Raw genomic sequence first — 16,001 nt, 5'->3', positions numbered from 1 at the left:
GTGTTGAATTTTGTCGAAGGCCTTTTCTGCATCTATTGAGATGATCATATGGTTTTTCTCCTTTAATTTGTTAATATGGTGTATCACATTGATTGATTTGCATATATTTAATCCTTACATTCCTGGGATAAACCCCAGTTGATCATGTTGTATGATCCTTTTAATGTGCTGTTGGATCCTGTTTGCTAGTATTTTGTTGAGGATTTTTGCATCTATGTTCATCAGTGATATTGGCCTGTAGTTTTTTTTGTGACACCTTTGTCTGGTTTTGGTATCAGGGTGATGGTGGCCTCCTAGAATGAGTTTGGGAGTGTTCCTCCCTCTGCTATATTTTGGAAGAGATTGAGAAAGATAGGTGTTAGCTCTTCTCTAAATGTTTGATAGAATTCACCTGTGAAGCCATCTGGTCCTGGGCTTTTGTTTGTTGGAAGATTTTTAATCACAGTTTCAATTTCAGTGCTTGTGATTGGCCTGTTTATATTTTCTATTTCTTCCTGGTTCAGTCTTGGAAGGTTGTGCTTTTCTAAGAGTTTGTCCATTTCTTCCAGGTTGGATGACTTCTATTTGTTTTGAAAGGCTTAATGATACCACCTCAAATTCAAGTCTTAGATACAAAATTTCAGTCCAATTTTTGCTATAAACCTCATGGGAGAATATCAAGTATATGTTTTGTCTGATATTTATTACATATTCATATAAACATGAACAGACTTGACACCAAGGAAGGAAAGCCACCTTCCCCCTACCCATCCCTCCTAGGTACACTTTGCCAACTTACATATTTTATAAAAGTCCTCTATTGATCTCTTCCCTGAGACAATATATACAGCTAACCTACTGCATTCTCATGTGTCTTATTTTTCAAAAATACATAATCAATTTCTTAACTACCAAGTAGTGTACTGAAATTAAATCAGGTGTTTTTATTTTTTTAATTTATATTTTTATAAATTTTATTTATTTATTTTTGGCTGTGTTGGGTCTTCATTGCTGTGCACGGGCTTTCTCTAGCTGCAGCGAGCGGGGGCTACTCTTCATTGCGGTGCACGGGCTTCTCATTGCGGTGACTTCTCTTGTTGCGGAGCACGGGCTGTAGGTGCACAGGCTTCAGTAGTTGTGGCTCACAGGCTCTAGAGCACAGGCTCAGTAGTTGTGGCACAGGGGCTTAGTTGCTCCATGGCATGTGGGATCTTCCCGGACCAGGGCTTGAACTCATGTCCCCTGCATTGGCAGGTGGCTTCTTACCACTGTTCCACCAGGCAAGTCCCAAGCCAGGTGTTTGTTTTTAAATGTGCCACAGCTCTTCGTGAAGATGAAAATATATTTTTCTTCTTTGGTAGACACAGGTTTTCAGGTCTATATTAAGTTGCTGGGAAAAGAAGTAATTTATTAGATAATACATTTAATTTTTTTTAAAGTCTTCTCCATATTCAACTATCTGGCACTAAAAACTAGTAATAGAAGGTTCTTTAATACACTTATAAGGAATTAAGGGGCTAACATTTACCTTTGTGTACCTGACAGTGCAATACTACCTTTATAATTCAGTTATTCTAGTGCAATACAGACATCATTCAGGAAAAAAGTCACATTATAAATACTTCTTTCAAGAGTTTTTTGATTATTTACCGGGTTCATCAAAATAAAAGAGCTTTTTAGAGTCATTTTAAAGTGGAATTACTACTATTAAACTATTGACCAGGTTGGTTCATCCAAATTATTAGGGATGCTGTCTGTGCTGTTGGAAGTTAAATTTTTTGGCATGTTTTAAATATTTCTAGAAGTTTTATTGTATCAGTCACCAGAAAGTTTCATATGTTAAGTGCTCACAACACTGAGATACACACAGACACCTTTTAAGATTTGCCCAAAGACATATAGCCATTGTGTGGCAGAGCCATCAAGGGCTACATGCCCATACAGTTGTATTTATTGTATCCGCGTGTTAAAGTGGTAGGGACTGATTAATGTCTTGTAAACATACATGCAAAATAATTTCACTACACTCCTAAAACCAAGTCCCAGTCAACAGAAGAGGGAATGGTCTTCATAAGTGATTAGGGCTTGAATTGGAAATCCATAAAGCATGTGAGATGAGCCAGGTTTCATTTTATATGTATTGTTACTACTTTAAAAAAAAGCCACCACCACAGAAAATTAGCATAAGATTTAGCATCACTTAATTTTGCAATCTAATTTAAATTCCAGTCCGACGGTATGTAGTGTGTTCCTTTATACGAGTTACTCAACTTTCCTTTGCCTTAGTTTCCTCATCTGTTTGAAGCATGTGACAATCCTTTCATTTAAGATTAAAAGGAATCATTTGAATCACCTAATTCAATCCCTGGCTTCAGGTATTCAATGAATGGGTCACATTTCCAAGTAAGGAATCTAAACAAAGCCCTAAATTTATAATTATATAGCAGGTTATCTAATCTGTGATTAAAATGAGTATTACCTTAAAGATTAAAAGTTGGGGGAAAATGGAATAACACATTTTGGATCTAGGGCAAGCAAAAAACATTAAGACTGGTGTAAATCGGGTTTTTTTTGGTTTTGTTCCCACCCCCCACCCCCCACCGCCTTTACTCAAAAATACCTTCCAACTACTCACAGACATTAACAAATGTCCATGGTTCACTATAAATAGGATATGGGAGAGAAGGCAAGCCACGTTCAGCCAAAGAAGCACGATGACTTCACAGTCCCATTTAGATGTGGCAGCTCAGATCAGACTACAGTTAACCCTTGAATAACGTGGGTTTGAATTGTGCAGGTCCACGTTTACATGGATTTTTTTTCCAATTGTAAATACTCTAGTACTATACAATCCACGATCCGTGGTTGGTTGAATCCACAGATGCGAATAACTGGATACCAAAGGCTGACTATAAGTTATACTGGCATTTTTGACAGCCTGGAGGGTTGGTGCTCCTAACCCCGCTGCTGTTCAGTGGTCAACCGTGTACAGCTAACCCCAACTGTTCTCCCCCTTTCCCATGTGGGCGTGTGCACACACACACCCTTGCATACCAGCAACAAGCTTTGCATTTAAGGCAGGGAAACAACAGAGCCACCAGCTGTACTTTGAGATGGAGCCAACCTTAAGGGGGCTAGGAGAGGCCATCTCTGATACAACTTTGCCCCCAGGAGCATACCTTATACTTTTGGGATACCCTTTTTTATGCACTTTGTGTCTGTTTGTTAGTATTGGATGACAACTGGGCCAGCACAGAAGTTTTTGCCTCCAGTCTTACCACAGGCAGCTGATAAAATTGGGGGAAAGGTAGCTGGACCAACAGTAATGACCCTGTGATCCCAAGGGCAATGCAAATAGCTGTTTCTGATCCTCTGGCCACATTTAGCGCTGCAGCAATGCTTACAAACAGATAGAAAAGTGGGAAGGGTAGAAAGCTGAGGTGTCAATAATATCATTCATGTTAGTCAACTTTTACAGGAAGGAAAGGTTTGAAGTGAATAATTGGTTTGCTGCTCAAAGTTATATGCAGGAACGCTGGATACCCAGTTTTTCTACTGGAACCCGCTAAACAGATGCACCATTGTGTTAGCACAGACGTGGGCATCATCCTCTGCTTAAAAGAATTTCCGTACTCCAAGCTTATTTCCTTTGGTCAAAAGGTGTTAGTTGAGAATGCTTAAGAGAGTCCTGCATCACTTACCTGTAGGGCCCGTCCTTTGGTCTCAATAGGGAGAGTAAATGCAGAAATGGCACACACAACACAGACAGATGAGAAAAGACACAAGGCTCCCAGAAATGATGCACTCATGAGAACCTGCAAAGCACAAGGAATGACTAAATAGATTGTGCCCCAGTCACTTTTAAACTGATTTTTATGCTAAAGGGAAAATAAGAATTCACTTCACCAACTACATAAACAAAGGGCTTTGCAGCCGTTCTGTAACTTGTGCATTCCTGACAATTTTGTGCGACTCTTCCATGAGCTGCGAGTGACATTAACATGCACTGGCCAAGTCAGACTTCTCCCTGCATTCACCCCTCAGGCTTCTCCAGAGCAACCCAGTACCTGGGGAAGATGGGAGAGCTACCTGTTTTCCTACCCCCTCTCCCATACCAATTCAGCTTGTTTAACTTGTAACCCTCTCCTTTCCCACAGTACCCCCTCTGCTAAAAGTCTCCTTTCCCTCTTCAGTTCTGACGGGATGAACCAGGAGCAAGTCTTTTGGGAACAGATGTAATCTCATGGTCTCTGAAATGATAACATGTCTGTGTTCATGATGCTTCATGGGTCACAACCAATCAAAACTTACTGTAGAAAAAATGGACACCATTCTCATCCTGATACTGGTTAGTTTAGACCAGGGGTCCCCAACCCCCGGGCCACAGACCGGTACCGGTCTGCAGCCTGTTAGGAAGCAGGCCGCACAGCCGGAGGTGAGTGATGGGCAAGCGAGCGAAGCTTCATCTGCGCTCCCCATCGCTCGCATTACCGCCTGAGGCATCTCCCCCACCCACACCCCCATCCGTGGAAAATTGTCTTCCACACAACCAGTCCCTGGTGCCAAAAAGGTTGGGGACCGCTGGTTTAGACACTCCATCTCACACATCAGCTTCCCTAGGACTTTGCCCAAAGTTAGCAAAAAGCCAAGCACAGGGTAGTTGTCAACTAATCTCACAAGGATGGTTAACTGAAATGATTAAGGAACAATAAGGCTCTCTAGAGTCACAGAATATTGCAGGTTGGAGACCTAGACACTAGTCTAGTCTTTGGTCTAGTCCAACGTCCACTTTACAGATAATCCTAGAGTAAGGAAGGGCTAAGTGACTACTTGTCCAAAGTCACAGATAGATCCCTGACACATAACGGGTCCCTACTGCTGTCACCACCGCTAAGGTTCCCCTAAGATACACAATTTGAGAGCCCATCCTGTGTATAAGGCCTACTTGACCTTTTTTTTTTTTTTTTTTTTTTGTCTGCACCACACAGCATGTGGGCTCTTAGTTCCCCAACCAGGGATCGAACCCACACCCCCTGCATTGGATGCGCAGAGTCTTAACCACTGGACCACCAGGGAAGTCCGCCTATTTGCCTTCTAAAACAGTAAATCATCCCACTTGTCAGGCAAACAGAACCCATGATATTAACCACATTTACTATTTCGTAGTTGACCTAGCAAGTGATAGTTATTATTTTCTGATTTTATCTCCCAAAATAAAATATGTTACAATTTTCGCCAAACAGGAGTTTGGGAAACCAGGATGATAAAAGGGAAAAGGGGTAGAAACCAAAGGAGACCAGGCAGTCTGAACCATGACCAAATGATGCCACAGGCATGTGTCTAGATTCTGCCATTACTGCCACTTCTGTTTCGACACCAAAATTCTCACCACCACCAGGCTGAATTCTAAACTAGCTCTACTTCATATTCTTTGCACCAGATTCAAAGTCTGAAATGGTGTGAGAGCCTGATGGTTAAGTTCAGGTCATAAAACTTTGTGCTCTACCAACTAGGATCAGGGAGAGAGCAATTCCTTCATTTCTTCAGCTTCCCTAGAGGGGTTTAGGGCTCTGCTTCCTAGCAGGACTCTAGCAATCAAGTCAGTGTTACTGGATATTCTTTCAATAAATTCCTTTCTGGGACTTCCCTGGCAGTCCAGTGGTTAAGACTCCGCACTTCCACTGCACGGGGCGCAGGTTCAATCCCTGGTGAGGGAACTAAGATCCTGTATGCTGCACAGCATGGCCAAAAATAAAATTAATTAAAAAAATAAAAAATAAATTCCTTTCTGCCTAAGTTAACCAAAGTCAATTTCTACTGTTTATAAGCAAGAACTCTGAGTAATACCTAATTATAAAAATCATCCAGCCAAAGAGGAAATGCAGATGGCTAACAGGCACATCTGCATGTTAGCAGGTACTCAACATCGCTAATCAGGGAAATGCAAATCAAAACTACAATGAGATATCACCTCACACCTGTCAGAATGACTATAATCGAAAAGAACACAAATAACATGTTGGCGAGGATGTGGAGAAAAGGGAACCTTTGTGCACTGTTGGCGAGAATGCAGCCACTGTGGAAAACAGTATGGAGATTTATCAGAAAACTAAAAAGAGAACTACCATATGACCCAGCAATTCCATTCCTGGGTATATATCCAAAAAAACCAAATAAACCAAAAACACTGAAAATCTTCTGGGAATTTTGTTAAAATGCATATTTGCAGGCCACACTCCAGATTCACTGTATCAAAAAACAGAGACCTGTAAATCTCTACTTCTAAAAATCAGCCCAGACCAGGGACAAAGATAAAAGGTTCAGTCCAACAAGAAAACACTCCTAAAGGTTTATACACCAAAGAGCTTCAAATTACATTCTTTCAGAAAAAACAAAGGAGAAACAAATCTACATATAGTTGGAGACTTCAATACCCCTCTCTCAATTGACAAACTACTAGACAGAAAATCAGCAGGATATAGAACTTTATGACACATATTTATAGAACACCCACCCAACCAACAGCAGAATACACATTCTTTTCTGCCCGTGGAACATTCACCAAGATAGACCTCGTTCTGGGCCATAACATTAACCTCAAAGGATTTAAAAGAATTGAAATTATAGAATGTTTTCTCTGACTCAAATGCTATCAAAGCTAGAAATAAAGATGACAGGAAAATCTCCAAACACTTCTAAACAATCCACAGGTCAAAGAAGTCTCAAGAAAAATAAAAAATAACATTGAATGGAATGAAAATTACAGCATATTAACTTTGTTGGACACAGATAAATAGGAACAAAAATAAAATACTTAGGAATGAACTTAAGAAATGTATTACATATATGAAGATATTTTTCATGTCCCTACTAAGGGACATGAAAAATTGAATAAATTTGTTTAGTTCTTAGAAAAATGCAGTATTGTTTTAAAAAATGGTTCTCAAAGTAATCTGTAGTAACTCTAATGGATTCTCAATCAAAAACCCAGTAGTATTTTTGAGTTAATCTGGGGGGAAAAACTGATTCTAAAGTTAATTTGAAAGCATTAACATGTCTAAAAAAATCAAGACACTTCTGAAAACATGTGCGGGTGAGGGAATCTGGGGAGGTTATTTGGCGAAGAGGCACTAAACAAAGTTTCAATCATTAACAATATGATATCAGTGCCAAAATAGATCAGTAAAACAATGAGTCACAAAATGGATCCAAGAATTTACGGAAATTTGGTTTTATAATAGGGGCATGTTAAATCAACTGAGAGGAGCCAGACAAAAGGATGATTAATGGCCTGGGAACAACCAGCTAAGCACTGTTTTCTTGCTTTGTTTGCTTGTTTTGTTTTGTTTTTGTTTTTATTGAGCTATAGGGGGTGGCTTGGGAAATACGTCTGCAAGTTATGCCCTACTAGGGAAATGTCCATTCTAATTTTCCTGGGAAAGGTTTCAGAGCTTTTTCTTTTTCTTGGAGCTGCTGCTCTTGTTGAGTGGCTCCTCCTTGGAAGAGAATTTCCTCTTTTGCCTGGGGACCTTCTTGTTTCCTGACTCTTCAGGGTCACTAACTGGTTCCTCTTTGGGGAAAGATTTCTCCTTCTTGCTAAGACTTCCACTGCCAGCTGTTTCCTCAAGATCACTACTAACCAGCTCCTCCTCGGAAAAAGATTTCTTTTTTGGGGGTTTGGAGAAGGAGACAGATGGGTCTTCCATTCCATTCTCCTGAGGAGCCTCCTGGGGCTTTTGCTTTTGCTTCTTTTTGGGTCTTTCACTTGTCTCCTCACACTCTTCCAGGGTCCTACTGCTGTTTTCTGAAGGTGCCGGGGCAATCGCAGCCAGCCTTTTCTTTTCCTTCTTCAGGTGTTTCTTCTCCTGTTTCTCCAGCTTCCTAGTAATCTCGGCAGCCTCTTCCTCTGCCTGGCCAAAGAAAAGTGCTGAAAAGGCTTGAAGACCTCTGGTTCCCCAGTTCTCTCTCTTGGCTTTATTGAATCAGGCTCGTTAAATCAGTTTGTTTTGTTGCTTTTTAAAGCTGGACCTTTACCTCAGGTCTTAAGCATAAGTAAATAAATCAAAGAATTTAATGTTTTAGATGAAACATTGAAAGCCTTTGAACTTTCAGTGTTTAAGAAACATTTTTAGAAATATGGATTAATGAAGGCCATTAAGCATGACCCAAAACACTAACTCCTTAAGTGAAAATAATTGGTAAGTTGACTACAAAAAAATTTATATTTTGCATGCCAAAAACTTTGATATTAACATCATAAGGCAAACCATGAGCAATGAAAAAATATCTGTAGTACAATAATAAATAGCTAATGGCCTGAAGAAATTTTAGCAAATCCCATAAATAAGCAGTTTACCAAAAAAATACAAATGGATAATAAACAGATGAAAGATGCTCAGCCTTACTAATAACAAAGTACAAATTAAGATGAGATATGATTTATTGTCCACCATATCAAAAAAGGTTAAAAAATGGGTTATTAGTGATGATGGAAAGAAACAGGGATGCTTGTTTAAGAGTGTGTTAAGGGCTTCCCTGTTGGCGCAGTGGTTAGGAATCCGCCTGCCAATGCAGGGGACAGGGGTTCGATCCCTAGCCCGGGAAGATCCCACATGCCGCAGAACAACTAAGCTAGTGAGCCACAACTACTGAGTCTGCACTCTATAGCCTGTGAGCCACAACTACTGAGCCCCTGTGCCACAACTACTGAATCCCGCGCCTAGAGCCTGTGCTCTGCAACAAGAGAAGCCACGACAACGAGAAGCCCGCGCACTGCAACAAAGAGTAGCCGCCGCTCGCCGCAACTAGAGAAAGCCCGCGTGCAGCAACAAAGACCCAACAGAGCCCAAAAAGTAAGAACAAATAAATTAATTAATAAAAAAAAGAGTGTGTTAATATTAATATATCAAGGAGTATATAAATTTTTTAAAAAGATCCATTGTAATTTAAAATACGTACACCCTTTGACCTCAAAATTATCCAGTAGGCTTTTTCTACATAAGAATGCTTTTCCTGGGCTTCCCTGGTGGTGCAGTGGTTAGGAATCCGCCTGCCATGCAAGGGACACAGGTTCCAGCCCTGGTCTGGGAAGACCCCACATGCCGCAGAGCAACTAGGCCAGTGCGTCACAACTACTGAGCCCGCGTGCCACGACTACCAAAGCCCGCGTGCCTAGAGCCCGTGCTCCGCAACGAGAGAAGGCACCGCAATGAGAAGCCGGCACACCGCAATGAAGAGTAGCCCCCGCTTGCTGCAACTAGAGAAAGCCCGCACGCAGCAACGAAGACCCAATGCAGCCAAAAATAAAATAAATACAATAAATAAATTTATAAAATAAGAAAAAAAGAATGCTTTTCCTTAGACATACTCCGTGGTCATTCCCACATGACTCTGCCCTATTGTAGAGGCCCTCCCTAACCACCCTATATAGCAGACCACTCCCATCACCATCTCCTTCCCCTGTTTTATATGTGTTTATATCAGTAATCATATGGAACCTGTTAGCAAACTGTTTGTCCCTCATCTATTCTCCACTAGAATGTCACGTCAAAGAATCTGGGACCTGGGTTTTCACAGTATGCGGAACATAAGAGAGCTCAATGACTAACATAGTTGCACAGTTACAAAGTTGTGCATGATGTTCAGTGCCCCGTTGTTTGTAAAAGCAGAGAGAAATAACATTAGAAACAACTTCATCAACAAGGTAATGGCTATCTAATTATACACGTCCCTACAATGGAAATCTATGCACCTACATAAGAGAATGAGGTTGATCTCCACACACTAACATAAAATGATTATTAATGAGAAAAGGCAGTTGCAATATGTAGATATATATGTAGGTGTGTGTGGATAGACGGATGGATGGACAGGTTTGCGTATGTGTATGTCTGAACATGGGCCTGTCCACATGTGTACGCACACACACGTGGATACATAGTGTAAAGAGGAGTCTGACTCCGCTTGATGACTGCTGACAGCCTTTAAGCCTCACCCTTCCCTCTTCCCCTTGTACCCCAATTTCTGAACAAACTGATAAGAAAGCCTGGATGCTTCATCCTTTGGTACTGGCAGGAGATTCAAACCACACAAGCCCCTGCCCTAGCATGGAAACCCACAAATCTGGCCGCAAGAAAAACCCCAGCCAATCTCCTTGCCTGCTCTCTCAGGCCATTTTGGATCTGCCTGAGAGGGCTACCCTTCCCACCCAGAGAGCTCAGCTATGTAATTAAACAATAAACCTTTCATACCCTCTTGGTGTGTGTATGTGACATCAGTCTTGACATCTGACCCCCAATTTTCTGGGGGGGTGGGGAGGAGTGGAGGGAAGTTCCATCTGTCTCTACAGGTGACCATAACAGGTAGATATATAGATAGATGTAGACATTTATTAAGTAAGTCTATCTACATATTTACAAGCCTCTAGTATAATATGTATGTAATAAGTTTATAGATACACACATACAACTCTGGTATATTACTGATAATAACAGATATACCAAGAGAAACATAATATATATGCATAAAAAAGCATCTGGAAGGGGCTTCCCTGGTGGCGCAGTGGTTGAGAATCTGCCTGCCAATGCAGGGGACACGGGTTCGAGCCCTGGTCTGGGAAGATCCCACATGCCGCGGAGCAACTAGGCCCGTGAGCCACAACTACTGAGCCTGCGCGTCTGGAGCCTGTGCTCTGCAACAAGAGAGGCCGCGATAGTGAGAGGCCCGCGCACCGCGATGAAGAGTGGCCCCCGCTAGCCGCAACTAGAGAAAGCCCTCGCACGGAAACGAGGACCCAACACAGCCATAAATAAATAAATTAAACTTAAAAAAAAAAAAAAAGCATCTGGAAGAATATACCCCAAACCATTAAGGCATACACTGGTGGTTATCTCTGGTGATAGCATTACAGAAAATTATTCCTTTCTCAGTTACACATTTCTGCGTTTGAAATTTTACAAGCAGGTAAGAGTACAAGATGGGGGCCTCATTGTACTCATGTACTACAGCCCCATAGTACATGTTGAGGATTTTGGTCTTTATTGTTGAGGAATGGCAAGGGCAAGATTATAAAGAGTTTAAGCACAAGAACAATGTAAGATCCACACGGATGCAGTGAGGAAAATGAGTTGAAGGAGAGTAAGGGCATACAGAGGAGACCAGGCAGGACGCTACCTTAGCCATCCAGGGAAAGGTGATGGTAGTTCAAACCAGAGTGGTGCTGGTGGTGGAAAAGGAGATAAGATTAAGGATTCAGCATCTATTATTAGGATGTTAAATCCACATGGTTTGGGGACTGGCTATGATGATGAGAGAGAAGGGAACAGCAAAGGACAGTTCCAGGTTGGGTAGTGATGCCATGCACTGATGGAAACTGTGAAGAGGAGTGGGTTTGGGGAGAAATGTCATGATTTTACTATTGGACGTGGTGAATTTAAGGTGAGTTTGAGACATTCAAGCAGAAATGTTGAGGAGGTGAATGGATGTATGAATCGCAGCTCAGAAGAAAGGCCTAGACTAGAGATATAAAGATGGGAGTCATGAGCATATAGTTGGTGATGAAAATCATAAAAATAGGTGAAATCACCTAAGTGGAGAGTAAAATATGAAAAGATGAGGATCTAATATTGAGCAATAAGAATCCTCAGTGGGGGGGCGGGGATGAATTGGGAGATGGGGATTGACATACATACACTAATTTGTATAAAACAGATAACTAATAAGAACCTTCTGTATAAAAAAATAAAGAATCCTCAATAATAAAGAAAGAGTAGAGGAAGGTGTACCACACAGAGATTGAGAAAGAGAAGTGGAAGATGCAGGAGGAAGACCACAAAATGCAAGGTGACGATGCCGTAGGAAGGGGACAGAGCACGAGGGCGTGACCATCAGAACTGTATGTGAAGGAGAGGTCCCGCAAAAGGGAGGGTTAAAACGACATTTGGATTTAGAGACGTGGAGCTCACAGAGACCTTATCAAGCATTTTGTTGGAGTCAGGAAGGCTGCAGCCAGTTGGAGCGGGTGGACGAGTGAGTGGGGGGAAGGAAATGAGGACAGCGAGGAGGAAGAACTCTTTTACGTAGTTTGACTGGAAAGAAGAGGAAAGAGTGAGTCAATGGAGTTCACAGTACAGTTTGTCAGCTATGGAATCTTAACATTAAAATGCTGACCAGAAGGATTCCACACGGAGGGATAGATTGAAATCACAGGACAGATACAATGATAAACCTGAAAAACTCGAAGAGACTCAAATGAAAACCCATCAGAATGAGTTCAGTAAGCTGGCGGTTTGAAAATCAATAGACAAAAAACTTAATAGCCTCTCTAAATACAAATAACTAGTTAGAATGTTAGACTAGAAGTTATAATGAAAGAAAATCATCTATTTGCAATAACAATGAAAAGCCTTAAAATGCCTAAGAATAAACTTAACAAGATGTGCAGGATCTATTTGAAGTAAACAATAAAATCCCAGCAAGGAACACAGAAGAAACATTGAACAAATGGAGAGAAGAACCTTGTTCTTCAACAACACTAAGAAAAATAGTCAATTTTTCCTAAATTAACGGATACATTTAATGACTTAACAATTAACATCTTAATAGGATTTGGGCAGACAAGGGAGGCACATTGCAAACAAATGATTCTAAATCTTATCTGAGAAAGAATAGCAATGAGGTGGAGCTTACACAACCAGTTTTGAAAATGTACTATAAACCCCATCTGACTAATGAAAAGAATATGACAATGACGAAACCACACAGATCAATGGACTAAAATAGCAAGGCTAGAAATAGACCAAGTGACTGTGGGAATATAAAGCAGACATTTCTAATCCATGAGTAAAAATATAGGTAAATAAATGAAATAAATAGTTAAATAAATAAATAGTGTAAGGACAACTGGCCTGCCATATAGGAAATCATAAAGCTGTTTCCTGCATTAAACCTCACACTTTGCTACTATGATGGCCTGAAAGAGGGCACATCAGGGATTTCTGGGTCAGACTTTGGGATACATTTCACTTTGAGAAAATTGATTAAGTTGTACACTTATGATTTGGCCACTTGTATATGTATGTCATATTTCAATAAAAAGTTTGCACACCTTTTCCCCCCAAAAAAGACAAGGCCAGAGAAGGACCGGAAGAAAAGAGATGTGTATTCTCAGAATTCTAATCATAGAACCCAGAATATTGATAAATTTGAGTGTCTATGAACTCTAAGTTTCCGTACAGAGAAAGAGGACCATAAACAAGAAGGAAAGACAAACAAAAAGATGGGAGGAACATTTGCACTATGTCAGGAAAATGATTAAAATCCTTTATATATATGAAGGACTCTCACAAATCAATGTATTAAAGACTGAATTGAAAAATGGACAAGGACCTGAGTGAACAAGCTAAAAAAGATAGCCAGTTAAAATATGAAAAGAACATTCAGTTTCATTCCTAATCAAAGAAACGTGAATTACAATATCAAAGAGATATCATTTATTGCCAGTAAGATTGGCAAAGATGAAAAAGACAAACAAAACTAGTTGGCCAGTATGTGAAGCAGCGAGGCCTACCACATTGGTACAACCTTCCCAAAGAGAATTTTAGCGCAGTGTATCAAAATGGAAAATCGGCAGACCCCGTGACCTACCAATCCAATTTCTAGGAATTATCCTAAAGAGATAATTGCATAGTTGGATAAAAATGTAAGCACAAGGGTGCTTATAACTGTTGTTTATAATAGACAAATATCAAATAGTCTAGACATTTAACAATACAGAACTGACAAAGTTCTTGAAAGTAATTTTTGGAGTATACATATGACATTTTTCAGCATGAAAAAGGGCTTGACTTTTATTTTTATCAACATGAAAAATGTCTGTAACATATTGTCGCATGCCAAAAGCAGGCTATAAAAAGTCCATGAAGGTTTGGGTTCAAGATGAACCCACCTCCTCTCACAGACACACTGAATCTACAGCTACATACAAAATAATATCCTCTGAAAGAAACCCCAAAACTAGCTGAGTGACTCCTACACATCGGGCAAAGAATAAAACCCCACATCAAAATGGGTGGAAGAGGCTGAGACACAATCTTACCATGAACTCACCCCCAGTTCAGTGACCCACAGAAAGAGGAGAACTCACAACCTTGAGCTTCTCCATGAGGAGTGACGGGTTCAAACCCCACATCTAGCACCACAACTTTTAAGACCTGCACCTGAGAGATGAACCCGCAAAACATCTAGTTTTGAAAGCCAAGAAGGTTTGCAGCCACAACAAGAAGACAAGGCTACAGCAAACCGAGCATTGTCCTTAGACGGCTCCCAGGGACTCACCTGGCTACCCACCTAGGGCCCAGTGCAGAGTCAGCCCACTGAAACACATCCAGTCTTTCTGTGAAAGAGGCTTACTTGCTTATTTTAAACCATCACCTTGTGGGGCAGGCCTCTACTGAAATACTCTGCAAAGATGAAGGCTGGCAGGTGCCATCTTTATGCTGTCCCTCTGCCTTGCTCCAAATCTCTGGTATCTCCCAAAAAGGAGCTTGTGTACATGTATGGTGTCCCCATTTTTGTGGCTACTGCCCAGGGAACACCCCTTGATCGCCTGGCTCTGGTGGCCAGCAGGGTTTATGTTTATGGGTCCCACAAGACTGTAACAGAGAAAGAGTTCTTAACTACCTACACCCCAGGGTACAGCAGCAGAGAGCCAGCAGACTGAAACACCTTCTTTCTGGGAAAGAGGCCTGTAAGCTTATCTTCATAGCTGCAACCTGGGTGGCAGGCTTCTAATTAAACACACATCTAGGGACCAACTATAATCCTCTCCAGAGACCAGAAGACTGGCTGGTGCCATCTTCCTGCTCTCCCTCTGCCCACTCCCAAAGTAGTAAAAATAACTATAACTACAATAATGTGTTAATGGATACACAAGATAAAAATATGTGAATTGTGATATCAAAAACAAAGTGTGGGTGGAGAGTAAAAATGTAGAGCTTTAGAAAGCATTTGAACTGGAGCTGCTATCAAATCAACTGTTGTATCTCTAAAATGCCTTATGTAAGTCTCATTGTAGCCACAAAGCAAAAACCTAGAGTAGATACACAAAAGAGAAAGAGAAAGGAATCCAAGCATAGCATGACAGAAAATTGTCAAATCACAAAGGGAGAGCAAGACAAAAAGAAATGAACCAAGGAACAAAGACAGAAAACAGAGAAATGGCAATAAGTATATACCTATCAATACTTACTTTAAATGTAAAAGGACTAAATTCTCCAATCAAAAGACAGAATGACAATGGATTTTTCAAAAAATAACGAGACCCATCTATATGTTGCCTACAAGAGATTCACTTCAGATGTAAGGACGCACACAGACTGAAAGTGAAAGGATGAAAAAAGATACTCCATGCAAATGGAAACCAAAAAGAAAGCTAGGGTAGCTATACTTTTATCAGACAAAATAGACTTTAAGTGACAAAGAAGGTCATTACATAATAATAAAAGGGTCAATCCAACAAGAATATATAACATTTGTAAATACTTATGCACCCCATACAGGAGCACCTAAATATACAAAGCAAATATTAACAGATCTAAAGGGAGAAATAGATGTCAATACAGTAATAGTAGGGGACTTTAATACCCCACATTCACCAATGAATGAATGAATAATATCCAAAATATAAAAAAACTCATACAACTCAATAACAAGAAAACAATTCAATGTAAAAATGGGCAGAGGATATGAAGAGACAATTTTCCAAAGATGACATACAGATGGCCAACAGGTATGTGAAAATCTACTCAATATCACTAATCATCAGGGAAATGAAAATTAAAACCACAGTGAGATATCACCTCACACCTGTTAGAATAGCTATTATCAAAAAGGCAAGTGATCACAAGAGCTGGTAAGGATGTGGAGAAAAGGGAACACTTTTGAACTTTAAGACCCCACATTCACCAATGGTGGGAATATAAATTGGTGCAGCCAATATGGGAAACAGTATGGCAGTTCCTCAA

At 40.5% G+C, this 16,001-nt stretch overlaps 1 protein-coding gene across 10 annotated transcripts in view; it reads right to left on the bottom strand.

Annotated features, from left to right (window-relative positions):
- Positions 1–661: 661 nt before the first annotated feature.
- Positions 662–16,001, bottom strand: part of SVOPL (SVOP like) — a 74,261-nt gene continuing 58,921 nt past the window's right edge. For 6 of the 10 annotated variants that reach the window (XM_059933268.1, XM_059933271.1, XM_059933270.1 and 3 more), the window contains one exon: positions 7,232–7,889. In XM_059933268.1, coding sequence (XP_059789251.1) covers positions 7,425–7,889 — 465 coding nt within the window. In that variant the 3' untranslated portion in view covers positions 7,232–7,424. Of the gene's footprint in view, positions 1,370–3,680; positions 3,795–7,231; positions 7,890–16,001 lie in introns of those variants that run through there. The other 4 variants (XM_059933273.1, XM_059933274.1, XM_059933279.1 and 1 more) reach the window with 2 other exon arrangements.

Source organism: Balaenoptera ricei, chromosome 9 (assembly GCF_028023285.1).
Source record: "Balaenoptera ricei isolate mBalRic1 chromosome 9, mBalRic1.hap2, whole genome shotgun sequence".
Taxonomy (NCBI): Eukaryota; Metazoa; Chordata; class Mammalia; order Artiodactyla; family Balaenopteridae; genus Balaenoptera; species Balaenoptera ricei.
This window is presented reverse-complemented; position numbering and strand designations above follow the sequence as displayed.